A 27,768-nucleotide genomic window follows, 5' to 3' on the forward strand; every position below is an offset into this window, starting at 1 on the left:
GTGTAAAGCCCCAGAGCCTGACTCGGAGTTTCCACCAGCAGTGCTTGGATTTCAGACAATCACCCGGCCACAGCGCTCCTTGTGATTTCAGGCCTTCTCTCGTATGGAAGTGATCTTTCAGCGCTGTGATGTGTGCTGACAAGGAGTCACGTCCCGGCAGGATTGCCACCATAAATCTGTAGGTGATCGTCACTGACACATGGAAGCAGGGGTCACGGGGTGGGCAGGGTGTCCCCAAACATCAGAGTTGGTGATGGAGGTGCTGGATCTGGGTGTCACTGTGGACTGACTCTTCATTCCCCAAATGACTACACACTCAGGGTCACAGTGAGCCAGTTTCTGGTGTCAAGCCAGCTGGGTGGCTACGAGAAGCAGAAGAAGGTACCTGATATCAGGCCCTCGTCAGTGGAATGCTGGCTGATGAAATTACAGGCCCTAGCCTACTTTTGCTTTTACAAGATGATTTAAAAAAGTTGAATTCTAACCAGTCTTTCTCTTGTTGCAAATGAGTAGTTCGTTACTAGTTAGTAATCAATTTATTGACCTTTTCCCCCAAAAGGCTTGTGCAAGTATCATGGCCCATCTCCCTCACCCACTCTTCCTCACCTGACAGCAAACGTTGATTTCTGCCTCCAGAATATCTCGCAAAGCGCCCCATCCTCTGGGCCACCATCCAGGCCCGCTGGATCTGGGCCCCTCTGCCTTTGGCTGAGGTGGTCGAAATTTAAACCTCTCATCCCTTCTCCTTCCTTTGCTCCAAGATATATCATTTCACATAAAACACTACAGGGCTGTTTTTAAGAAAGAGACCCACTCCTTAAATGAACTGACGTTTCATTTAACAAGTGTTAAATTAATTTAAGATCAACAAACACTGTGGATTTGAATTTAACATCATTTGTAAATGAATTAACAAATCACAGTCATTTAACATCATACGTGCTGGGCTGGTGCTCTGTATGCAGAACTATGATCATGCTCGATCGTAAGCTAAGTTCAGACATTTATGTTCCTGAAAATACGAAGACTTGTTTTTTCTCTTCTATGCTAAATGTTTCTTTTTTCTTTTTTTTTTTTGCGGTACGCGGGCCTCTCACTGCTGTGGCCTCTCCCGTTGCGGAGCACAGGCTCCAGACGCGCAGGCTCAGCGGCCATGGCTCATGGGCCCAGCCGTTCCGCGGCATGTGGGATCTTCCCGGACCGGGGCACAAACCCGTGTCCCCTGCATCGGCAGGCGGAATCTCAACCACTGCGCCACCAGGGAAGCCCTAAATGTTTCTTTCTAAGTGAACTTTAAAAATCACTTTGAGAGCACACTGTATCACAATATTCAGTGTGATCTTCCCCAGTACTTAGAGGAAGAGGGAAAAACAATAAACTAGGAAAGGGCAGAAGACACCAACATATGGAGGAGAGGTTTAGATTTGGGGTTAGGATATGCAATACTAACTCTTAGCCTCAATAAATGTTCCCCTCCTCCCCATATAGCTTTAGTTTGAGATTTCTAAATAAATATTTCTTTAAAAACTTAAAAAAATAAGAAATATATGCTCATTGTAGAAAAATATAAAATATGAATAATACATAAATAGTGAAAATGCAAAACTGACAAAAATTCCTACTTTTAAGCTAATCATGGTTAACATTCCAGTAGAGATTATTCCAGACCTTCATATGAACATATTCTAGATATCTACATAAACCCATATTGGGTCAACCAATATATACTGTTATGAACAATGGTCTTTAAGTTGGAGGCTATCTTTAGGTCCCTCTGGGGAGGAGATCTGCTATGCTCGATCCCCTTAGTATTTGAGGGCCCAGCGGACTTCAGACTGAAGTCTCCCTACTCACCGTTCTCTTTGGAGCGGGGACCACATCACGGCTTTTCCCTGGGGATGCTCTCGGAGAATGGGGACCAGGCATGCTGGGGCTGCTCCAGGACAGCGAGGAGCTGAGCTTATCGAGTCTCATGACCCAACTGGACCTGGGCAGCCAGAACACATGCGGGCCGCTCCGGGCTGGGGCACTGTGAGAAGCGCGTTCCGAGCGGACGTCTCAGGCTCTACGCGCATGCGCCTGCCCTCGGTCTCCCTCGCTCGCTCTCTCGCTCTTTCTCTATCTGTCAACTGGCTAGAAAGTAGCGAGTTCTCACTCCTTCCTTCTATCTCTTTGTCTCTTTCCCCCTCAACTTGGTTTGACCTGCTGAGTTCTAAAGAACTTCATGCCACACGGGTCCATTTTCAGCAAATGTGACTTACAGGCTTATTCCTACACGAAACAGGTCATCCAACCCCTCTCACTGCAGAAGTTTCAATCAATTGTTGGACACTCTTACCCAAAAGAACAATGTGGGCCAGCGAGTGAAAAGCTGTGCACGGTCCCCCTTAGTGTCCGATAGAAATTGGGTCCCCGAGCAATTGCTTCTTATAGCGGCACAGGTGGCGGTACAAGCCCCCCTCGCGAAGGCAGAGGGCTCGGCTCCCCGCCTTTGCAGAGAGCAAAATTTTCAGAGAGAAGAGAAGCTCTAATAAATGACTTGCTTTCTTCTGGTAACTTGAGAGCATTAATTCAAAAAATTTGTTTTTTGGTGACTGTCAGCTTTTTGACCGACTCAGTTCTAACTGGTAATCAACAGAAAGCATGCATTTCTTAAGAATTTTCTATCAGTAACTGTTATAGTCATTCAGAAGATCCTTCAGAATTTTAGATTTAGCTGCAACTTGAAAGATAATATGGCCCCAACTCCCAATTTTCTAAATAAAGAAACTAAGATTCAAAATCAGTAATTTCTTCAAGATCTTCAAACAGTCTGATTTGGTTTCGGCTTCCAGCATATTACAGCATAGTCTCTGCTACTGGATTTATCATTTGCGTTTGGTAAAAAGACAGCATTCCATGCCAAGGTGCACGTTCTAGATGCCTTTGGTTTGCGTGCTGCACGTAAGGACAGGCACGGACCGCAAATAGAAACCACTGTGTTCATCTTTGTATAGACTTACACTCATGGTAGTTTCCAAATACAGAGAATCTGTTAAATATTAAAAAAAAACAAATGAAGCCCCTGTCTTAAGGTCGCATATCAAAAAAATCATGTCTCATTCGTCTCTAACTTTCTTTAAATAATGTGGGAGGAAAAGAGCAATTTCAGGGCAGGAGAAGGGAAACTGAAGTTCTCAGTTCTGAGAGTTAAAGAGCTTCTCTTCCAGACTTTTCTGCAAGGCAGTATTTCTGAGATTATCAATTGAAAGCTGAGGTCATCTGAAATAAATGTAGCCTCTGGCCAATTAGTCTATGCAGGAGTCTATTCTGTGATAGCATTTCCATCCCTTTCTTTGGGGCCTGTCCTGCAGCTTGGGGAGAGCAGCTGTTTTACGACCTGGCTGCCACTGGCTGCTTGGGTCTGGCCCGGCCAATGGTTTTCCACACAGCTCCCGGCTACAGTCAATTCTTGCTCCAGGAATAACCCAAAATAGAACAGAGTTGTTTCCGAGGGATTTTGCAACTGGAATGAGGAGAAGAAACCACCTCTTGGGCACTGGAATTGTGAGAGGAAAGGCTGGGGATGCCTTGAGGGACGACATACCCCCATGTGTTCTGGGGAAGAGGAGGGAGTCGGTCTGCAAAGGGGAAAAGCAGAGCGAGGCAGACAGGGGGGACCGAGTGGGAGGTGGAGAGGCCCTCACGGCAGCCACTGGGTCCCATGGGGCCACGTGTTTTCTTTCTTTCTTCTTTTTTTTTTGCTGTACTCGGACCTCTCACTGTTGTGGCCTCTCCCGTTGCGGAGCACAGGCTCCGGATGCGCAGGCTCAGCGGCCACGGCTCATGGGCCCAGCTGCTCCGCAGCATGTGGGATCCTCCCGGACCGGGGCACGAACCCGCGTCCCCTGCATCAGCAGGCAGACTCTCAACCACTGCGCCACCAGGGAAGCCCGGGCCACGTGTTTTCTGATTTTGATTTTTGTGAGTCTCTCCAGAATCCTCCTGGCATATTTGCATCTCTGACTCCTATAAACCAATTCATGGTAAGTGGAGCAGTTAGGGCTGATTTCTATAAAATTACCCCAAATGTTCTCATTCATCTAGTTTGTCTAAGTAATTTTCTGCTAAAGGAGGTCTGGAAGACAAAGCAAATCAAAACCTTTTCTTCGTGAGTTGAAACAAAACAACGGCATAACCTACAGGTGGCCTTGCTTTCTCAGCTTCCTCAGGCACCGCAGCCATTATTCATGCCTCATTTGTGTGTGGCCCTTCGGTCTCTTACCCAGCTGTGAACGTTTCTTATCCAAGCCCACAAGGTGGTGGTTCCACCTCTAGTGGCCCCAGCTGTCTTTAACCTGGTGTATGAAATAAAAATAGCCGGTACAGCGAAAACTGCGTGTCAAGTCTCTAACCGTGGTTTATTTTACACATTTATATGCACACGTTCACACACACACGCATGCGCACGAAGCCTTCAGCTGAATTATGATTTGCAGGTGTACCTGTCTCCTCAGCGCGCTGCGTTTTCCAGGATGCAGATCACGTTGTATTTCTCTCTGTAGCTCTAGGCTCAGCAGGATGCCTGGTATTTTGTAGATATACAGCCTTTTTTTTTTGTTTTTGAAAGAATGGACGGATGTATACTCATGAGGAAATCGAAATCCCAACTTTATAGGAGTAAAACCATAATTTCTGACAATTTAAACATTTACCAAACTCGCCTACCCGAAGGGCAGGGCTTGTGTCTCAATGCGAAACTGTGAGTAAACTGGATTTGCAGTGACTCTTGGAGCAGGCTTTTCTCTACACACTGATTTTGACTCTTCACCCTGGTCTCTCTGCTTGGCTCCTTTCACAGGGCGTACACTGCTGTCAGGGTCAGAGTCACTCACAGTATCCGGGATCAGCCAGCTCTCTGAGGGTCACACGGAAGAACAAGCTAGTTCGTGACTCCTTGTGCGCTAACAGGAGTTGAGGTTTTCTTTAGTGGCTGAAGAGAAGAGGGAAGTTTTGGGCAGAGAAGCCTGGGTTGAGAGGGGAGACAGGCAGCAGCAGGATGGCTCTGGGGACCGTTCTAGAGAGAGCTCTGCAGGCTGGTGCTGGTGGTGGGTCAAAGGAGCTGCTTCTTGAGACCTGCAGCCCAGGTGATGTGGCTTTGGGGGCACAGAAGCACAGTCCTCCAAAGAATTTGAGGGGGCATTCTCTTCCCTTCCGACCTGGTGCCCAGCTCAGCAGCAGGGAGCACAGGGCACAGGAAGTGGTAGGTCGCTCTGATGTTGCTGTCATGCACTTATGGGCAGAACAGACTGGGGCGGGGGTGGCGGTGGGATGGGGCAGTCCCGAAGCCTGGGTCCTGATGCCTGCAAGCCTCGCTGCTCACTGCAGGCAAGTGAGGCCTTGGGACACTTCCCCTCCACAGAGGATATAATTTTTTTGTTTGTTTTTCAGGAAGGTCAAATAGTCATAGAGATACATCTGATAAAGCCACATCGCCTCACACCATCATGAGATGAGTGCATTTCAGGTATGATTGTCCCCATTTCTCCTTTCCTCCCGTGCCTTCTCCAAGGGTCCCTTCGCTCATAATTAACAATGGCGTCTTTCCCTTCCTCCATTCGTTTATTTTTCCCACCACTCTGTTTAGTACTTATTTCTCTCGTCTTGCATATTAGTTTGGTTCACTCATCTAGGTTATATAGGCAGCTCTTTGAGGATGGGGACCTGGTCTCACTTTTCTTTTCAATACCCAAACCATCTACTACATTCTGAGTACACAGCTGATATTCCAGAATTGTCTGTTACCTGAATGAATGGCTGGAAGCAGAGTGATTTTCTACAGGGATGAGCCCAGGAGGCAGTAAAGCAGTGCGCTTCCTTCCATCCGAGTACAGCCACCCGTGGTACCCATACCTCTTTGCTTTTTTCAAACAATGCATCCTTCTCTCCTACCGTACACTCTGTATGCTCTGTGAAGATCCTAACTAGGGAGTTTTGGAGAGAGAATCTCTGAGAACTGTCAACTCAGTTTAGCTTAGAAATGTATTTAGAATTCTGTGAACAACTTTTTCTTTTCACGTCTTTTTCTTGCACGCAGTAGGCATCCAGTGAAAGTTTTTTCAATAGATGCAGATAAATAGAAAGAAACTAATAAAAAGAGAACACTCCTCTGATTTGAGTAAAAGAATGAATTCGTATTATTTGTACCCCTATCACACTTAGCTTGGTCAAACTATATCTTTAGGACCCGCGGGAAGAGGAGGAACAGTTGCCAGCAAGCTCTTTGCTTGGCAAGTGTAGGAGGAAGTGACTCCACGTCGCCGCATCTTTACTGTGATGGCTCTCTATTTCCCTCTGGTGGCAGATCTGTGCACTGCAATGGGTGTTTCTGAGGCTCCAGTGAGGTTAGATTTGAACAGAACGGACTTGAAGGGTTTTAGAGGTTTTTGATTCCAGTATTTCTCCAGCTGGAGTGTTGTGACAGATCCTGGAAATGCCTCTGAGTTCTCTACAAGATCAAACCTTTGCTTGGATTTCGGTGATAATCTGAAACAGATGTGTATTCTGGGTTATGTGGATGGCCCCCTTCTAAGCGCTGCCCTGCTGCTCTGTTTTCTCATTTGTGTTTGTGCTCATGGTCAGGCTGGTGCCACGTATTCCTACTTCAATTGCCAAGGGAGGCCCAGTGAGGTTCGGGCTCCCTGTAACAATACAGGTTTTGCACGAAGCCACTACAGTAGGAGCACCCCCGTGCAAAAGACTCCCACTGTCAATACTGCATTTGGAGGTGCGGGGGGAGGTGAGGCGCAGGGTTGCTTAGAAACGTGACATTCTCTCTCATGTCGGTTTTGCCGGTTGAGTCCTGTTGACTTGTGGCGTTGCTACTATTTATTTTTAAAATGTTTTAAACAGGTGCTTTAGTGATACCTAAGAGCTATAAGCCTAAATGGTTCACACCTTACTTTATCATTGTGTAAATTTATGTGTTATTCCAGAAAATGAAGTAATCCAACTGTGGGGTGGAGGGAGCAAATTTTCCCTTTAAAAGTGGTCCAAATGATGCAATGCGGGTCCCAGGTGAGTGACGTCATTCTCCCAGCATCAAGCAGTAGTCGGGGGCGGAACCGGAAATGCCCAGAAGGGATGAGGCTTTCGGACCCACAGCCCTGTGTGGTCTCCACCACCCACCTGCACTATCTGGATTTTGTTTGTTTGTTTGTTTTTTCTGCGGTACGCAGGCCTCTCACTGTTGTGGCCTCTCCCGTTGTGGAGCACAGGCTCCGTACGCGCAGGCTCAGCGGCCGTGGCTCACGGGCCCAGCCGCCCCGCGGCATGTGGGATCTTCCCGGACCAGGGCACAAACCCGTGTCCCCTGCATCGGCAGGCGGACTCTCAACCACTGCGCCACCAGGTAAGCCCGCTTCACTTTGTCAGTGGAGACCTGATCTGTAATCATTTAAAAATAATAGGCATTGGGGTATGTTCCTCCTTTTCATGTTGATTCAAGTCAAAGTGTATTTCCCATTGTTCATAGCACTTTTCTTAGTAGTTTAAAAAAGTATAACATGTGATTCTTGCCCAAGAACAGTTTAAAATTAAATTTGGGGGGAAGACATATGTGGGATTTTAAAATATTTAATGATAGTGCCGCAAAGTAAGACAGTCAAGGAGCGGCACTGTCCCCTTGGTCCAACCTGCCAGGTGGCCCTTGACACTGCGTTCCTTCCTTGCATCCCCGCAGTAACCTTTTTGTAAAGTCTCCTGGGAAGTCGAGAAGGAAACCCCCAGCTCCCTCGGTGCCTCAGGTGCAGCCGAGGGCTCTGGAGCCTCACTCTTGTCACCTGGAAGTGGCCCGGGAGCGGTCCTCAGGTCCATCCGTGGGAAGACGGCAGGATGGCCTACAGGGGGAGTTCAGTCTCTGCTAAACCCGCTGCTTCCGAGGTCTGATCGCGTGCTGGGCTCCTCGGGAAGAATCCAGGCCCCTGCAGTCGGGGTCTCCTTCTGTCAGCAGCGTCTCTGCCATCGCATGGCCCAGTCTGCCAGGCTAAGAAAGCAGCAGCCTCCCGCCAAGGTGGGCCCATGGCCTTTGTCACCAGTGTCTGCACGTGCGCGAATGCGTTGGCGCAGGTGTGCCTGTGCGCGTACAAGTGCAGGCTCGTGGGAGGCGTGGCTGGTGTCCGGCCCTCCTGGGGAGTAGAGCAGTCCTGGGTAGAGGATGGGTTTTTTCAGCCTGTGAGGAAGGGTCCATCGGGGACCCCGAGTCCCGACTTCGGTATTCCTGACTCCAGAGGTGATGTGACTCTAACCCAAATCCCCAAACACAGGCTTGCGGTGTTTCCTAATCCCAGGCTGATTAGCCCGAAAGCCAGTGAGTGCGGCTCTATCTCTCCAGGACCTACAGACACAGGTCCTGTATCTACAACATAAGGAAGTATGTAAGCAGAGGTTCCAGAGTTTGTGAAAACTAGGACAGTACCCGTTCTTTTCATGCGTAAATTAGCCATTGTTCCTCACACAGGGGCATTTTATGATTTCTCACTTCTCTCCAGCTAGTCTAGGGTAGCTTCCCTCCTGGGTCGCTCGTTGGATGCTGTCACACCTTGTTCTCTGTCAGGCTGGCCTGGCTCCTTCCTGGGGTACCTGTCACTTCTGCTGATGTCCCATTGACCCAGATGCTTCACATGGCCAAGCCCAGCTTCAAGCGGGTGGGGAGTAGACTCCACTTGGCAAGGCAGGAAGAAACTGCAAACTCACAGCCCAAAGGGGTGTGGGTCCAGGGATTGAGGCTTTGGGGGGAATCTCCCCCACATCCAAAGAGCAAGGATGAAGACACTGGCCCCATCTTCACAGGACTCAGAGTCTGGGTGGGGGGCAGGCAGGGAGATATACAGTTCCCACGACCCAGTGTCAGAATGGAGCAAACCCAACAGTGGCCCACAGTGGGCTCCATGCGGTGGGTGGAAGCGCCAGCAGGCAGGAAGGAGACTCTACAAGGCGGAGCCAATGGCAGGAGAGAGGGGCTGGGTCTGCAGCCCCGGCAGCTGCACAGTGAGGTGTCTGGGATGGGGGGCCGGCTGCAGGGGATCCTGGTGGGTAGCAAGGAGGAGAGGTGGAAGATGAGGCCACCAGCTACAGCTAACCGACATCATTACAGACAGGGTGGAACCATGTTATTATTTTTAGTCAGTCTCACATTCTTGGTCAGGTGATTCTTGAAATTTTAAATACTTATAATAACTCCAGCAAGTTTACTGGAAAGTTGTGCAGTTGGCATTTACTGGTGCAAGTGACACAGGATGGAAAAGATGGGGATGAGTTTATATCACTAGCCTAAGGATGATTTTTTCATCCTTTGTCAATTTCAGATGCACGTTGATATTTCTGTGGGAGTTACCTTTCTTATCCCAATTATATGGTCAAAGGGAAACACATTTAAAATTTTGTAGCCGAGGAGGTTGCAACTTCAGCTTTTCGGATTAAATTCAGCCCAAGAACTCTGCCGACATGAGGGGCAGAAATTGCTGGAGATGTGTTTATCATGGCCTGCAGCCACTTTAGCAGAAATGGAATTTTGTTTGAGGTTGTAAAGAAAAAAATGCAGGATTTATGGAAGCACAGATTGCCTGGGTATCTCTGGAAAGGGTGTATAATGGGTGCTCCGGTAATGAGGGGCACCAGGCAGCAGCTTTGCTTTGCTCTGCACTTAATGACACAAGCCTGTGAAAAGTTCCCACCTCCCTTCCACCCCCTTTCACTCTCTGCTTCTCCACTGTCTTCAATTTCCCTCTCTGTTCCTTTTCCTCTCTTCTTTCTTGCTTTACCCTAAAAGAGGAAGTAGCCGTTTCTGCCCCCTTGGGAGTCCCGTCCATAAACTTTAAACAGAAATTGACAAGATCTGCCTTGCGGTTCAGTTCAGGAAACATTATGGGCTACTTTTTTAGAGAGGCAGGCAGCATTTTTCCGCAGGTGGTAAAAAGAAAATGCAAGGAGATGGATCAAAAGCTAGAGTTCTTAATATAATCTTTGAAATGAGAGTTGTTAATACAATCTTATTTTTGTGTTCCCCTCCCACCCGAGTCCCCAGCAGGTATTCTGGGCTTTGTGGTAGAGTGAGTGAGAGAGGGAGAAAGAAGCTGAGTCAGGGCAGTTTCCTCATTCTTAAAGCTTCTGTTTGAGAGAGACAAAGAGGAGGGAGAGAGAGAGAAAGAGAGAGGTGCAGAGAGAAGAGATTTACAAAATATCTACTTGACTGCACAAAGGTTCTAGTACAAGGATGTTCACTGCAGCATTGTTTACAACAGTGAAATGCTGGAAACAACTTATATATCCAATAATAAGGCACTAGTTTAAAATTATCGTGGGGTGTGACAGCTTCCCAGCCCCCAGAATTTCTGACTCAGTCCATCTGGGATGGGGCCCGAGAACCTGCATTTTTAACAAGCTTTCAGGTGGGCTGATGCAGCTGACCTGGAAACACCCTTATATCACTCTGAGAACCATTGTTCTAAAGGAAAAAGGTGCTTCAAAGTTAGAAGCAATAATCTTCTTTCCAACTTTTCCATATTTTCTAGGAGTGCTCCTTTAAAATATCATATGCAAAATATTATAAAAGCATTCTGGAATTTTTATGAGACCAGTTTTTTCTTAAACTGAATAACACATCTGCATGAATAAATATTATTCACATACTACCTCCCAATATCTGTAAATTGAATTTCAGATAAAATTCATTCTCTGCTCTGTGTCCTAGCACTTGCCAGCTGACGTCTGTGTATGTTGACGACCACTGTGTGCATTGTGTGGTGTTTTGCTGTTCCAGTTGATAAATTCTTGGCCCAAAGCCATGGCTCAAAAAGTCACAGTACTGCTGACATTATACATGAAAGGATCTCAGTGAACCAGAGGGGTGCACACCCCTGTTTGAAGAGTTTTTAAACATTTTCTTCTCTTCCCTCTGTTTTTTTTTACACTCACAGCCACTGAATCATGCGTTTCGGCGTCAGCACTTGCCTTCAGGAGTTCTTGTCCTGGTCAATGGGGCTGCTATACTGGTCAGTGCCCAGGATCTGCTCACATCCTCTTGGACCCTCTCCCTCCATGTCTGTGGGCTCCCCAACCTTTTTTAAAGGACTTCCCTTGGCTATGGGAGGCCCTTATCCCCAATACCAACAGGCCCAGCTCCCTGACTCGCGTGGGGACCACCCTGAGGTGTAATTTATCCTCTGAGGTTCCTCTGTGGAATCAGGCTGCAGTGACCCTCTGTGGGGCGTTGGCTTGAGACTGAGCCTTTGCTGGACCCCCCGTCTCGCCTTCCTCACCTCCCAGTCGGCCCTGGGAGCACTGCTTTCACAATCAACACATCACCTGTGTATGAATCTTCATCATGGGGTCCACGTCTGGGGAATTCTGACTTAAGTCACGGGTCCTTGTACGGTGTATGTAATCTACACAGGATAATTGTCAACAATAAAAATGCATTGGTTGGTACTCTGCTGACCAGTAAGGACATAGAGTTATAAGGCACAGCTGATGGCCTGGAAGGAATCAAGATCTTGTTTGGGAGATGTAAAGCACGTAGAATAAAGTTCAGTGATCGCTGGGGGCAGGATATTATTTGAGACATATTTGCCCCTTTGCTTTCATCTTCAGGTGGCTCTTCGCCATCCTCCCCTCCCACCTGTGGAGTGCTGGGGGCGCCAACTTGTCCCTGTGTCCCACGTGCAGCACAGAAGTCACAGGAAGACCCACGAGTATGAAGAATGGTGTGGTTAGGCACGTGAGACGTCTCGGTGGGGTCTCATGTGACTAGATGAAATGGCCAGGTGGCACCTTCCCAAAGGCTGTGCACCCTCTGAGCTTCCTAAACTTAGGGAAAGGAGGGGAAGGTGACCGAGATTGTTTCTCTTCAGAGATTGTTTCCCTTCCTCTTGATAGGAGGAGGTGTCAAAATAGCAATCCAGTCAACACAGAAAACAAGAACTGAGATCGACGCGCAGCACAAATGCAGGGGCGAGCGCCAAATCGATGCAGCAGGCGGCTCTGTGGCTCGAGCTTATGACAGCTTTATGGGCTCAGGGAGGCTCTGCAGTGCAGGTGTCTTCTTGTATCAAGTCTCTCTATCTTAGACCTTCAGGGAAGTCAAAGAGTTGGTTAAACCAATAAATAAGAAACATCCTATGCAAAAATCACACCCTCATGTTGCTTTGCTTTGACTTGCTTCACTTTCAAGCTTGCCAAGGCCAAGTAATCCCCAACTCAAGCCTGGTTAGAGCTAATCAGAAGAGTTTTGTTTAACAAAGCAGAGGGAGGTCAGCTCTTTAAAAGCAAAATACTCAAAAGATTTAATTTTTATACATGTAAATGCATCCTATTTACTGAGTCCCTAATTTGGCCCAGAGCTGAAGTGGCCCCGTGACCTCTTCAAGGGAAACAAGGGTGAGGGACTTGTTTGCTGGCTAGTTACTCCTCCTTGGCTTTCCTTCGTGGTATCTCTTGGAATGAAAGATGGGTGTGTCAGACCCTGGCTCCTTAAGGCCACGGTCCCCAACCTTTTTTGGCACCAGAGGCCGGTTTCGTGGAAGACAGTTTATCCACGGACCGAGGTGGGGGGAAGGTTTCGGGATGATTCAAGCACATTACATTTATTGTGCACTTTATTTCTATTATTATTACATTGTAATATATAATGAAATAATTATACAACTCACCATAGTGCTGTCAGGAGGCGGAGCTCAGGTGGTAATGCGAGAGATGGGGAGCGGCTGTAAATACAGAAGCTTTGCTCGCTCGCCCACCACTCACCTCCTGCTGTGTGGCCCAGTTCCTAACAGGCCATGGACTGGTACCAGCCCGTGGCCTGGGGGTTGGGAACCCCTGCCTTAAGGGACTTCTGTTGCCAATTACTTTTCCTATTTGTAGTATAAGGAGGATGTCATTCGCCTTGCTAATTACTGAGAATAGAAAAGAGATGAATCCTTTTAGAGACTTTGGCTGGTACAGAGTATGACCTGAGAAAGCCAGTGCTTTTATGATACATAATGTTAACAGTGATATTGACAGTGAGATGCTGACTAGCGCCTTGTGTCAGTCAGGGTTTGATCAGAGAAGCAGAGACACTAGGGGAGATAAATATATCTCCCTGTCTGTCTATCTATCATCTACCTGTCTATCCAATGCCTATTTGTAGATATACATATACACATACATACAGATAGATATAGTAATAAATATAGATACATAAATCTTAAGGGCTCAGTTATAGAGACTTGACCGTGGGCAATTCTGGGAGCTGCTGCAGTGATCTCTCTGGGAGCTCGTGCCTTCGTGCAATGCTGGAGCTTGAAGTCTGAAAGGCAGACAGCAGGGAAGCAAAGATGGATGTAAAGTCTTGGAAACCAGGATCAAGCTGCAAGCCAAGAGCACGACACTGGAAGCTGTATCCATTTTCATCGCCTCTGACCTAGATGGTGTGGCGGCCCTGCAGGGACTGGGCCCTTTGTCACTCAGCTAGTCACTCTGGCCCGGGGTCAGAGAAGCTGGAGGGGATCTGCGGATCAGGGTGTTGGCAGGGACAATCTTCCTAGTCTTTTTCAGCATCTAGAGACTGTGAACATTCCCGTTTTGTGGTCACATCGCTCTGACCTCTGCTTCCATTGTTGCATGTCATTCTCTGACTCTCCCACCTCCTTCTTCCATCTTTTAAGGACCTTTTGATCACATTGGGCCCAACTAGCTAATCCAGACAATTTCCCCATCTGGAGATCCTTAATTAGTCACACCTGCAAGATCTCCTTCGCCGTGAGAAGGTAACACGTTCACAGGTTCTGGAGACTAGGACACCTTTGGGGGCCATTATTCTGCTACTGCAGGGCGTGGGTTCCAACTGTTTAGTGCCACACTGCCATGTAGAACTCTGAAATGGCCTGTGCTGAACTCTGGTTAGCGGTGAAGTTTACTTAGCTCTAAATGCTGGTAAGCACTTCCTGAGTAATGTAGGGTCTAAGGCATGAATTAAGTGCTAGATCACTGGACACTATTGGACTCACAGAGGAGAACCTCATATGCTGTACACAACCCCATCTGCAGTCTAGAATCGTGTAGTTGTGACTATAATTACTCAGTGTATTTTAAACTTTTCTTTAAATTACAAAAACAACCCAGGAAGATATGCTTGTTGTAAAAAACTTCAAAATGAAAAAAACAGAACTATAAAGAATAAAAGGCAGACAAGCCTCTTGGATAGCCTCATCCACCAGAGGGCAGACAGCAGACGCAAGAACTACAGTCCTGCAGCCTGTGGAACAAAAACCACATTCACAGAAAGATAGACAAGATGAAAAGGCAGAGGGCTATGTACCAGATGAAGGAACAAGATAAAACCCCAGAAAAACAACTAAATGAAGTGGAGATAGGCAACCTTCCAGAGAAAGAATTCAGAATAGTGATAGTGAAGATGATCCAGGACCTCAGAAAAAGAATGGAGGCAAAGATGGAGAAGATGCAAGAAATGTTTAACAAAGACCTAGAAGACTTAACGAACAAACAAACAGAGACGAAAAATACAATAACTGAAATGAAAAATACACTAGAGGGAACTGGCTATTTAAATCCTGTCCTAGAGGGACAACTAGGTCAACCAAGAGAATCTGTGTAGATCTGACTCCCAAAGAAACAGGTGTGAAGGGATCAGCCGTCATGGAAAGTGCAATTGAATGTTCCCCGAGGGGCGCTCTGAAGTATCCACAAAGGTGCCCCTGAGAAAGAGTGATGTCAGCCTCCAGGACCCTCGGTTGGCCAAGAACTCTCCTGCCCACCTTCTTCTCACGCTCTTCCATACTCTTGATGCTGGAGGGGTCAGAACTCGTTAGCAAGCTGAGGGCTGTAAAAACCTCAGGAGGGCAAAGGGCAGCAGCTTCAGTGTCTGTGGGCTTCTAGGTACAGCCGGCTCCAGGAGAGGTCGGGAGAAAGTCTAATTCAAATCAAGTTTGGAATTTTTATGACTGTACAAGATTAGACATTTTTAAGTATGGAATTGACACTGTGTTTATGACTTAGAGCAACCATAGGATTTGTTTTCTCCCTATGAGTTCACAGAAGTCATGACACTGCCTGAGTTTTCTCCCTGAGACAGAAGAGGAACTGATCCCACTGTAGATATTTTAAAGGAACAGCGGAAGACAAAACTAAAGTCATTTTCTTATCAAATCTTATGAGGCTTTCCTGTTCCATATACATCTCGAAATTTTTTACTTGACCTTTACTATACTTTATACAATCTTCTGAAACATCCTCTAATCACTTACTGGCATGCATTAGACATCATCCTGCGTCAGTATAGTTTCAATCCATTGATTTTCCTGGCTGCCTAGAACTCTAGGGTCTGGATGTACAGTACTTTCACCAGTCCTTTATTCCTATTATTTTTGTTATTTACTATTAAGAATAATATTGCAAAAATATTTGTTTACCACCTGTGTGACACCTATGAATAGATTTCTCTGGATGGATCACTGATGTGGAGCTGCTGTCACATAGAACATGTTGACCCCACGTGTTTTTATCTTCCTACCCTTCGTGCTCTTTCTTTCTGATAATAGCATCCCTCTTTTCCTTTGGGGAAATGGAGATGTAATAACAAAACACCTCACATTTTTGTCTTCTGCTGTTATTTAAAAGCAAATACAGTGGGGGCAGTGCTTGCACTGCCTGGGGAAGAAACTTAGCATCCTGTCCTCTTGTGGGGAATTGGAGTCATACGATCCAACTAAGCCAATCGGATGCTACCTCCCGAGAACACAAACAATGGAAAACGGTTGGGGATGATTTGTCCCAAAAGGGGTACCTTAATCAAGCTGGCTAAACATTTCTGCCCTAAGGCTCTATTGAGTCCTATTTTTCCTGAGATTTTGTTATTAATTCTTATTCTTCTAATACTGTGGGGGGTTTTGTTTTTGTTTTTTAAATCTAGCCCAGGTGTGTCTCTGTTGTTTGTTAATGATATAAAGAATATGTGTATTTAATATTTTGACAAATACCTCTAGTTGTCCTCCAATCTGAAGTAGCTGTTTAAACTTCCACCAACAATTGGCAGCTTTGGGACTTCATTTCACTTTGATTTGCTTTAAACAGGTGTGTGGTGTTATTCAATTTTTCTAATACAATAACCACTTCGATTTCCTGATAGAGTGATTCTGCTTCTGAGTAAACTGTCATTTTCTCCTGTAGGTCGGCCAATAAATAACTTATTATTCCTAGAATGCGACAGACTTGTATTATCTTGCCAGAAGTATAGTTGATGAAATGGCCCGGGGTCAAGTTAATTTGATTTATAACTGGAATGATTCACAAGGACATGAACTACAAACTTTGGACTCGAAGTATTCCAAACTGAGTATTCTCACATGGTCACCTTGGCAACTGTAAATAATGACGTAATCATCAAAGATCAGCAAAAAGAACGGTCAAGTATTGTACAGAAAGTTCCTTTAATTCACATCAATGTTTGCCAATTATTTTATTCTTACTTTAAATATATATTAGAAAAACCAGCTGTTGAAGGCATATGAAAAAAAAATCGGACCCTGCCACTGGGCAAATACCGTCACTGAAAGTAGTACATGTAGGATTCATTGCCCTGTGTGAAGGAACATGTCCAGGTGACTTATGGATTGGAGCCATAAGTAAAGGTGAAAGAAAGTGAGCACTCAGTTACCAAGAATTGTACCAGGGAGAGTGTGGAGGAATGAAATCATGCCCACCACCAACTTCTTGAAACACTTCCTGCAGTGTGAATAAGGGGGAAAACTGTACACGTTTGACTTTTATCTCCTCTCCTCTCTCCACCTACTTTTGTTGAAATTTAGAGAAGAATGGAAAATGTCCAGAGGAGAGAGAATTAAACTATCCTGGCACAGGGGCTTTGCAAGATTTTGCCTGAGAGCTGGAGTGCTATTCAAAACAGTTGACAGCCAGTATGGTAACGTAAATGAACATATAAGGCAAAATTAAATCAGTTACCGCCATGTGTTTTATAGGATCTTATAAAGGAAGATCACTTGAGTAAATAAAGTTGTGTTGTTTTGTTACTAAGATACGGGGAAAAGACTGCCTTTCATATGACAAGCAGTACAACTGACAGTGGAGAGATGGCCAAGTGCCTGAAATAGATAAGGACCAGTTGCCAGGGCCTCCAGCGTAGGCTGCTGATGAGAGTGGACACCGCATTCTGCTCATACTCCACAATTAAGAAAGGTGTTTTCTGTATGGAGTTTCTTTCTTTCTTTCTTTTTAAATAAGAGAAAATCAAACAAAAATTTAATAGCGTGTATATGTGGGAGAGACCCAAGAAAACTGAGTAACCCCTGGGGGTTCTTTATAGATACTATTTCAGTTTATGGGCTCTGCCTTGTGTTTTGAGTTTCTTAAGAATTTTTTAAAACATGAAGTGATGTTAAGTTTCATCTAATGCTTTTCTGAGTCAAATAAGAAGAGCATATCGTTTTTCTCCTCTAGTCTATTAATGTGGTAGAGTACATTTCTGCTAATGCTAAACCTCCCCTGAATTCCTGGGAAAGAGCATATTTGGACAAGATATACTTTTGCTTTTATACTTGACTAGATTTGGTTTGCTAATGTTGTTTAGGATTTTTGCATCAACGTTTATCAGTTAGAGTGTCTTTAATTTTCTCTCACCTTATCATCTTTGTCTAGTTTTGGCATCAAGATTATATTAACCTCATGGAATCCTCCTAGGGGAGCACTTCCTCGTTTTACATCTTCTAGAACGGTGGTCCCAATGTTTTCGGCACCAGGGACCAGTTTCCTGGAAGACAATTTTTCCAATGGACCAGGAGTGGGGGGGTGGGGAGGAAGATGGTTTGGGGATGATTCAAGCACATTACATTTATTGTGCACTTTATTTCTATTATTATTACATGGTAATATATAATGAAATAATTATACAACTCACCATAAAGCAGAATCAGTGAGAGCCCTGAACTTGTTTTCACTTGCCACTCACTGATTTTTGATATGAGTCTGCAAGCAATTGATCTATTATGGTCTCTGTGCAGTCAGACCTCTCTGCTAATGATAATCTGTATTTGTAGCCATCCCCCAGCGCTAGCATCACCACCTTGACTCCACCTCAGATCATCATAAGCAGCGAGCAAGCTAGATCCCTCCTACGCCCAGTTCACAGTAGGGTTCACGCTCTTATGAGAATCTAATGCGGCCACTGATCTGACAGGAGGCGGAGCTCAGGCAGTAATGTGAGCGATGGGGAGCGGCTGTGAATACAGATGAAGCTTTGCTCGCTCACCCGCTGCTCACCTCCTGCTCTGAGGCCCAGTTCCTAACAGGCCATGAACTGGTGCTGGTCCGTGGCCTGGGGGTTAGGGACCCCTGTTCTAGAAGATAAGAACAATTTTTCTTTGAAAGTTATGTAGAATTTGCTCATAAAATTGGCTGAACTTGCTATTTTCCTCATAGGAAGATTTTAAACTACTGATTTAATTTCTCTAATAATTGTAGGACCATTTGGACCTTCTCTTTCTTCTTGAGTCAAGTTTAATAAGTTATAATTTTCCAGGAATTTATTTCGTATAAGTTTTCAAATTTATTAGCATTATATTTATGAGCACATTAAGTAATTACGATGAACAGATAAAACAGCTATGATACTTCATAATATTTTCTTTTCCTTTTAATATCTGCTGTTTATGTAGTTGTGTCTTCTTTTTTTTAAGTTCCTATTTACCCTCTATCTGTGCCTTCTTTCCTATTTTTTCTTAATAAATTTCACAAAATATTTAGTTATTATTCTAAGGACCATTTTTTATTTTTATTTATTTATTTATTTATTTTGATAGGTAAGAAGTGGATTTATTTAGAGACATACACATTCCATAGACAGAATGCGGTCCGTCTCAAAAGGCAAAAGTGGCCTTGGGAAAAACACACTCCACAGACAGAGTGTGGGCAGGGATTTCCAGGAATTGAGCCACCACATACTTTTGGGCTCTTATGGTTGGCCTTGGAACTGTCATGACGCCTGTGGGTATGTCAGTTAGCAAGTGCATTACAGTGAATGTATAATGAGGCTCAAGGTCTACTGGAAGGTGAATCTTCTGCCATCTTGGACCTAGTTGGTTCTAACCAGTTTATGTCATATCCTCAAGGGCTATGTCATTCTTTTAAAGTTGTGCCCTGCCCCCTTCCCTCCTGTTTTATTTCCCCCTCAGAGATTTTACTCCCATATTCTTAAGGGAAGCAGAGGGGCAATGGTCCGTCTTCTGTAACTGCTTCAAGGCTGAGTAGGGGCATTGACCCTGCCTGTCAGGGAGTAAAGATCTCTGGATGCCTGATCTAGGGGCCCCAGTAAGGACTATTTTTTAAAATTATACTCTCTGTTGTTGCTGTGGATTTCTTTTCATTAATGTCTGCTTTTTTTTTTTTTTTTACTATCTCCTTCCTTTTCCTTTAAAAAATTTATTCTCTATTCTTGTTCTTTTCTTAACTTCTTAATTGGGCATTTAGCTTATTTTCAATGTTATAATTTTAAATCCAGGTGTTTGAGGTTACATATTTTTCTCATATATGAATATTTAAGGCTACACACTTTCTAGTTTTGCAATATCCTATGTGTTATGATATGTACAGAACTTATTATTGTTCAGTCCTGAGCATTTAACAATTTCTGTTATGATTTTGTCTATGTTTAATTTCCAAATATAGATTTAAATTTTTCATTTTTTCATTTTATTTTATTATTTTAAAGAATAAATTTATTTATTTATTTTTGGCTGAGTTGGGTCTTCGTTGCTGCATGTGGGCTTTCTCCAGTTGCGGAGAGCAGGTGCTTCTTTTCATTGTGGTGCTCGGGCTTCTCATTGTGGTGGCTTCTCTTGTTGCGGAGCATGGGCTCTAAGTGCACGGGCTTCCATGGTTATGGCATGTGGGCTCAGTAGTTGTGGCTTGCGGGCTCTAGAGTGCAGGCTCAGTAGTTGTGGTGCATGGGCTTAGCTGCTCTGTGGCACATAGGATCTTCCTAGACCAGGGATCAAACCCATGTCCTCTGCATTGGCAGGTGGATTCTTAGCCACTGCGCCACCAGGGAAGTCCCTAAAAATTTTATTTTTGACTTTGATTTCTGACTTCACTGCACTATGGTAAGAGATCATGGTCTGTATGACACCTATTTTTTTTTTTAATTTGAGGCTTCTTTATGGCCTAATTCATGGCCAATTTTTATAAATGTTCCATTTGCACTCGATAATAATGTATATTCTGTATATGACCGATAAATCGAGCTTGTTAGTTGTGTTAAATATTCTACAGCTTTACTACTTTATCTGATCCATAATTGAGGAAGGAATGTTGAAATCTCTCCTCTCTTGGTTTAGAAGCTATACATTCTATATTTTTTAGTTGTTACTCTTAAAAGTTTGCTGTACTTAATTTAAAAAATCTAAATTAAATTTCCCAACCTCGTTTCTGGACAATATATGTTTACTTTAACCCTCTTAAAGTAAACCTTCGATGAGCCTTCCCCTTGAGCTTCTGCACGCTATGCCATGTAATCATTTTCTTAAAACTAAACTGAAGAGTGAAATCCTGACATTACAAAAGTCTTAATGGAGAGTCAATGACCACGGTAAGAACAGTGTGACTTCTTGTAGTGCCAATTCTCTTTCTCTGTTCCCTCTCATCCAGTTTGTCAGAAAACCATCCTACCTGTACCTTCAAGCTGTACCGAGAGTCTCATCAGTTCTCATCCCCTCCATGGCTATCCTTCCAGTCCAAGCACCATCTTCCCTCACCTTGATTATAAAGCCTGCTTACTCGCCTTTCTGCTTCCACATAAACCTTGTCACGCCACTCTTCTGATCAGAGTCCTCCAATGCACTCCCCTGCCCCACCACTGTGGGATAAAAGCCTAAATCCTAATGTAGCCTTCATTGTCCTTACTACAATGTCCCCCGTCTTTTAAAACTTATCTCCTGCTCACTTTCAATCACTGCTGTTTTTAGGGTTTTAGATCCCCAGTGCCCAGAGCTGTGTCAGGCACGAAGTAGATACACAATAAATATTGGTTGAGTGAGCAAATGAATGGCAACTGATCTATCAGTATTTCCTGGAATTTACTGTGTGCTTGGTACTGTGATGGCCTTTTTGGGTGGCAGACAGGACATAAAGGTAAATCTTGATTCTCATCCTCCCGAGGACAGGGGGAAGGTACTGGTTAGAACTCATGGGTTGCGAGCTAGAAATCCCACTCCAATTTAGCCAGAGAAAACTTTTGTCTCCCGGAAGCAATCTTCAGGAAGGGCAGAGCTGGGGCTGGAGCCCAGGACTTGCCCACCTGCGCGATTCTTTCTCCCTGATTCGTTGTCCTCCATGTTTTGGCTCCAGTATCTCTGAATGGTACCCTCGAGGCTGGACCCAGACACACAGGCCCATCTTGGCTACCGTATCAATTTCTTGTGACTGTTGTAACAATTACCAGTTTGTGGGCTTAAAACAACCAAAATTTATTCTCTCAGTTCTGGAGGCCAAAAGCCTGAAATTCTTTCCACTGGACTGAAATCAAAATGCTGGCAGGACCGTGCTCCCTGTAGAAGCTCTGGGGGAGAATCTGGTCCTTGCCTCTAACAGCTGCTCATGTGCCTTGGCTTGTAGCCGCATCACTCCCATCTCTACCTCTGTGCACACGTTGTGTCCTCTTCTATATATCTCAGACCTCCTTCTCCTTCTTATAAGGACACATGTGATAGTATTTAGGGCCCACCAGATAATCCAGGATAACCTCTCCATCTCAAGATGCTTCACTTAATCACATCTGCAAAGACTTTTTTTCCCCCTCTGTATACGGTAACATTCACGGGTTCCAGGGATTAAGACATGGACATCTTTGGCGGGGGGGTGGGGGTGGGGGGGCATATTTCAGCTTACCTCAGCTACCATCCTTCAGCATCCATGAATGACCGGAGGAAAAAAACTTTTTCACCAGCTCCAACGAGAAAAGTCCTGACTCTGACTGACCCTGCTTGGGCCACTGGCGATCCTTGGACCAACTGGGTGGGAAAGAGGGTGGTTGGGAGGGGACAGGCCCCACTGGAGCCGTTTGGTTGGAGTAGAGGAGGGGGCTGTTATTCCCGGAATAAGAGCAGGGAGGGGAGGGTGCTGGGCAGACCAAGGCCATAGCTCCATTAAATGGCGGTGGGGAAACATTGCAAAACTGGGGAGTAATTAAACATTAAAATGGTTGCAAACTGCAAGAAGAGTTTTGGGAGCTCACAGACCTTGCGGGATGAATGAAGAACTGGGACCCAGGGGAATGTTTTCCTGAAAGTAAGGCCATAGAATTCTGCCTTTCCTGGGTGCTCACTGGGCAAGCGGCGCCTGCCAGGGCTTAAAGGGGCGGATGTGGTGTTTCCGTTCAGAAAAGAGATGCTGTGTTTCTTTTTCGTCAGTCGAGAATTCGTCTTGCAATCTTTTCCTCTTTGCAGAAGGACACAAGTCTGGTCAAGTTGGGGCGTGTCACGACGGAGGGCTGACCTTAGGCTGTGAGCTGCAGTCAGATGAGGTCTGCGAGGACGCTGCTGGGCGACGTAGACATCTGCGCCCAGAGCGCGGACCTGCCCGGGCGCAGGCGTCCTGGTCGCCTCCAGGGGCTCTCCCAGTCCGCTTGGGCGGGCGGCGAGGCTTCCAAGGCGGGGAGCCTACCACAGATAGGTGGGAATCGTGAGAGGGAGCCCTAGGCCGTGTTAGCATCATAGAGACCGGAGGAAGCGAGGCCAGGCGAGTGCTGGGCCTTGAGAGCTCCGCGCTTACAGAAGGCTGCCTTTGAACCCAGTTCAGGCGCTCCGCAGAAACCACAGCGAGGAGCAGCAGTATCTAAGGACCTTAAATCCTCCTTTCCCGGGTGCGGGGTGTGGGGAAGACCAGGGAGGGCTGCAGGAACGACCGCAACAGGCTGATAGAGGTGAAGGGGCCTGGCTCGGGTCCCCAATGTTGAAGCCAGAGGTATTTATTTAAGGTGACAGAGGCATGCCTGGGCTTGGCAAGGAGATTGGACGTGATGGGCCATTCCCGCAGCCGGAAAGCCGGAGAGGTTAGACAGCGGGAGCGCACGCCCGCACAGCAATCACTGCGTTTCTAGACCCGCCCAGCGGTTTTCCCGGGCGCTTGGGCACCCGGAGCCGCGGCCCTTCACCCCGCCCGCCTCGGGCCATCACCCCGCCACCCTCGCCACCCCTCAGCCCGCATGCCGGCAGGGGGCGCCCGCGCGCGGCTAAAAGGCGCGGCCGGCGGCCGGCGGCCTCAGTGCGGAGCGCGGCGGCCGCGGCGCGGACAGGGAGCGAGCGGCGCGGGGCCTGGGCGCACGGGTGCGGCGCAGAGCGCTCCGACGCAAACCGACGGCGGGGACCCGACGGCGGCCCCTCTGCGCTCCCAGGCTCCAGCCCAGCGCCCACCCGGCAGCCGCCCGGCCCAACCCGCCGCGCACCCCGGGCTCCCGATGGCGCCCGAGGTCGGGGCGTCCCCGCGGGCTCGGCTCCCTCTGCCCTGGGCGGCGCTGCTGTTCCTGGCCGCGCTGCTGCCAGTCGTCTCCTCGGCGGGGGCTCCAGGTATGCGCAGTCCCGGCCTCGGCCGCCCGGCTCTCCGCGCCTCCTCACCGCTTCCCTGTCCGCCTTCCGTGCGCCGCTCACCCGCCTGTCGCTCGGGGGACCGCCGGCCTGCTCTGTACTGGCTGCATGTCCTGTCACTAACTTGTGCGTCCTCATCGCTCGCGAGTCGGGGCGCGGAGGGGCGGCTGGGGACGCGGGTCCGGGCGTTCGGAGCCTCGCGCGCTGGAGGCGGGCCCGGGGACACGGTTGGCGGCATGGGGACCTCAGCGCAAAGCGGTTTCAACTTTGCCGTCGAACGCCCGGAGTCGGGAGACACAGCAGTCTAACATTCCGGGAACATTCCGGCAAAGAAAAGAAGGGGGGGGGGGAAATGAAAGAAAGGCGACCTCTCGACTCTGCGGTGGGGGGAGGGGTGACGCTTTCCTTTGCCCAGAATTTCCCCGTGGGCATCCTTCTTTCCTCCAGTTCACCTGCCCCGAGGCACGGATGCCTGGTGAAGGACGACACTCGGGAGACCAGAGGGAGGCAGAGAGGCAGGACTGTTCTCTAAGGGCACGGGGAAAGCTGTGGGCCGCCGCGGGGCAATCGGGTACCTCGGTGCCCAGGGAGAAGCCGCGCTCTTACGTTGCATCTCGGTGGGAAGTTTGGAGCTGGGAGGGGGGCATCTGTCTTGAGAGGAGGGAGAGGGGAGAGGGAGGGTCATTTCGGGAGAAGCTCACCATTCCCCGAAGGCTGAGGCTGGAGACGGGGTGGATGATTGCTTTGGGGGCCGAAATGTGAGAAACGCTTTTCAGAAAATGCAAGCACGCTGTTTTCAGATTTCTTGTACGTTTCCCACAGAGCGAGACAAATTTTTCATCCCTAAGCCGTTGGTGGCCCTTGTTTCCACCTCCTGTGCAGGCATTTTCACACTTGACACTGTGTGGCTTTTATTTATGTCATCGGTTTGAAGTCGACATTTTTGTTGACACTGCTCACTCCCAGCTGGGTTATAAAAATTCAGATGCGATTCTAAGGAGGGCTGCTTGCTTTATGACGCTATTTAGTGTGTCGACTGCCCTCCTACTACAAGGGAAAAGGGAAAAGTTGGGGGTCACGTTGCCTTCTGAGTCTATTTGGTGGGTGCATCAGGCATAACGCTTGTCTCAGGGTTATGCCCAGCGCTGGGATGCTAAATGCCACTTTTTCATAAAACGAGGGTCCAGTTGTAGGTTGTTTTCGTCTCTGTTAGCTACTTCTAGGAAAGCATTCACTGAATATTTGTCTAGTACTTATCAAGAATAAAACTATTTTAAAGCCTTTCAACGTCCCCCCCTACAACCCGTGGCTTTTTTTTTTTCTAAATTAAAATTCTCTGAATTGGAAAGAGTTTTTGTATCAGAAAACAGACTGAAAGTGGAGCCAGTGCCACCCTGGCATTTTGCAGCCTTGTACCTGTTAGGTTCCACTGCCACCTGCCCGACGGGTTTACATTTGCGTGGGTCCGAAGTCTGGGCGGCGTGTGATCGCTCCCGGAATCCTGCTGCCTTCCGCGTGCTGCTCCTTGGCTCGCCTTCCGCTCTGTAAATCACTGAGCTGTGGAATGTGGGAGCTGGAACGCTTACTGGCACTCCTCTCTACTGTGTTGACGTGGGATTTGCAAGAAAATGATGACCAGACTAGAAGCAGACAAAGGAGGACAAACACATTTTGAAATGCATATCTACTGCATTTAAATGATAGAAGGAAGCGACTTCGCCTGCAGAGAGCTCCACGTGCTGGGGAAGAAATCGGGGGGCACGTAATTTATTCACCTGCTTCTCTGGAAGGCTTCCTGCCTGTCTTGCTGTAATAGCTGCAGTCACTGCTCCAGACTTGTACTCTGGTACTTGCAGCAGGGCTGTGGACACACTGCTTCCTCTCTCACTGAACGAATGCATGGGCTTAGCGAGCTGCTCGAGTCAGGCCCTCCCCCATCCCCCAGACCTTCGGGATCAGAATCCCTGTCATGAAATCACCCAGAGCCACTTTCCTAGTGGCTGACCCATCACAGCTCAGAGGAGCTTTCCTTAAAACAGAGGGGATTTGCAGGGCATGCTGAAGATCTAAATAAACCCTTCAACTTGGTGGTCAATTAAAATGTAAAACAAAATCAGCAAGTGATGCATGCTCCCCGCCCCCATCCCTACAATAAAATACTACGCAACAGTTAAAACTGTGATTGCACTTGCCAGTCTGATAAGATACGTTTTTCTAAAAACACGTGAGGACACACATACTCCCATACATTTATAGTGGTTATCTTAGGATGGTTTTGGGTGATTTAAAAGCTTTTTTCTTTAAAGCTTGAGGACCCTTTCAGGGAATCCGCAAGGTCAAAGCGATTTTCAAAGTAATACTAAGACTATTTGCCTTTTTCACAGTGGTGACGTCTGTAGGGAGGGTACAAAAGCTTAGTGAGAAAACTTCAACTGCGGGTGCTGTAGTGTGAATCTTAGCGTTGGTGCCACCATGAGCTGGTAGTCACTGCATTTTTCAGGCTTTTGAAGTTGAGAAAGGATATGCCAGTGTCAATGAAGAATGTCCTTCGTGCAACAGTAAAAATGATTAATTTAACCAGATCTCTACCCTTGTATGCATGTCTTTTTAATATTCCGTGTGAGGAAATGGGAAAGGCACAGAAAGCAATTCTGCTGACTGCCCAAGTTCATCAGCAATCCCGCAGAGAAGCAGTTGTGTGATAGTTTGACTTGTGAGCTGAACTAGCCGCTTTTTTTCATGGAACGCCGCCTTTACCGGAAAGAATGGCTGCAGACAGACCAGTTATTTTGACTTGAGTATTTGGCAGACATCTCAAAAAAATGAACAAAGGCGGTCTGCCACTTCTGGTAAAATAACTGCTAGTATGTCTTGCCAGTGAGAAAATTGAGCTGTCAGGTGAAAATCAGAATTTTGCCATGTCACCTCCAGTGTCCTAAACTTGAAAACTTCCCAATACTTAGAAACTTTCCTAACAAGTTAGGTGGTGATATAAAAGAACGCGATTTTGAAATACTGTGTTATAAAATGTGTCAATATTTAGATGCTCTGCATAAGCAAGTGAACTGGTAAATCCAAGTGACCCATGCACAGTGTTACAATATCTTGCCTGGCTAAAAGGTCCACCAAAGTGCAAAATAGCCCAGTGGATTTTTAATGTAACAAAATGTGAAAAATTCTTTTTATGGTTTCAGATTGTACATTGCAACTAACCTTTAAGAAACTGCTACTTGATGAGTTTTGGTGTAGTATCAAAGATTTTCCAAAATTATCTGTAAGGCTATTAAAATACCTTTCCCATATCTGTATGAGGTCAGATTGTCTTCAGGTACTTCAGCCAAAACAACATACTGCAATAAGTTGAAGGCATAATCGGATAGGAGATCCCGCTGTCTTCTATGAAAGAGATTTGCCAAAATGCCAAAAAATGCCATTCTTTTCATTTTCTTTGTGTTTTGGAAAACAGTTATTTTTCATAAAATACAGTTTGCTATGTCAGCTTGTAATGGTTTACTATTGCTATTTTAACATGAATTAATAAGTACGTAATTTAACCTCTTCCTAGATTTAATTTCTGGTCAGTAGATACGGATAGATAAAATCCACAAAAACACAAACTCTGTGAGATCCTCATTAATTTAAGAGTAGATAGGAATCTGAGAAAAGGAAGTTTGATAACCACTGCCTATAGAGGGGATGTAGGTTCAACATCAAGGCGCCTGGGTTTGAGTCTCAGCACTGCCATTCACCTGCTGTGTGGCTTCGGGCCAGTTGGTCAATCCCCACTGGACCAAGCAAATGGAAAGATTCCTTCCACCTCTAGAAGCCCTCACAGATTCTCCTGTGGCCCAACCTACATGCAGCTCTGTAGGGTCCCCCTCCTACTTCTGTCCTCTTTGAGAGGAGTGGGTGAATACACCCTTTCCTTTTATCTTGTACATTGGAGCCCCTCCTCCCCCAGATGAAAGAACTGTTTTATTTGTCAACTGAGCACACGATTCATTAGTAGGAATTAGAGGTTGTAATAGAATTGCAGAGTGATAATTTATGTCCTTGGAAAGTTATCACTGGTCAGTTCCAGATCATCATCTTACCAAGACCATTCATAGCTCTATTTAAGACACAAAGGCCTGAAACCCGGCCC

At 46.5% G+C, this 27,768-nt stretch overlaps 1 protein-coding gene across 3 annotated transcripts in view; it reads left to right on the plus strand.

Annotated features, from left to right (window-relative positions):
• The first annotated feature begins 7,145 nt into the window (after positions 1–7,145).
• Positions 7,146–27,768, plus strand: part of FNDC1 (fibronectin type III domain containing 1) — a 113,703-nt gene continuing 93,080 nt past the window's right edge. For 2 of the 3 annotated variants that reach the window (XM_079940020.1, XM_079940018.1), the window contains exon 1: positions 23,275–23,606. In XM_079940020.1, the coding sequence (XP_079796146.1) occupies positions 23,498–23,606 (109 nt within the window). In that variant the 5' untranslated portion in view covers positions 23,275–23,497. Of the gene's footprint in view, positions 7,391–23,274; positions 23,607–27,768 lie in introns of those variants that run through there. The other variant, XM_079940019.1, reaches the window with a different exon arrangement.

Source organism: Stenella coeruleoalba (genome assembly GCF_951394435.1).
Source record: "Stenella coeruleoalba genome assembly, chromosome: 12".
NCBI classification, from domain to species: Eukaryota; Metazoa; Chordata; class Mammalia; order Artiodactyla; family Delphinidae; genus Stenella; species Stenella coeruleoalba.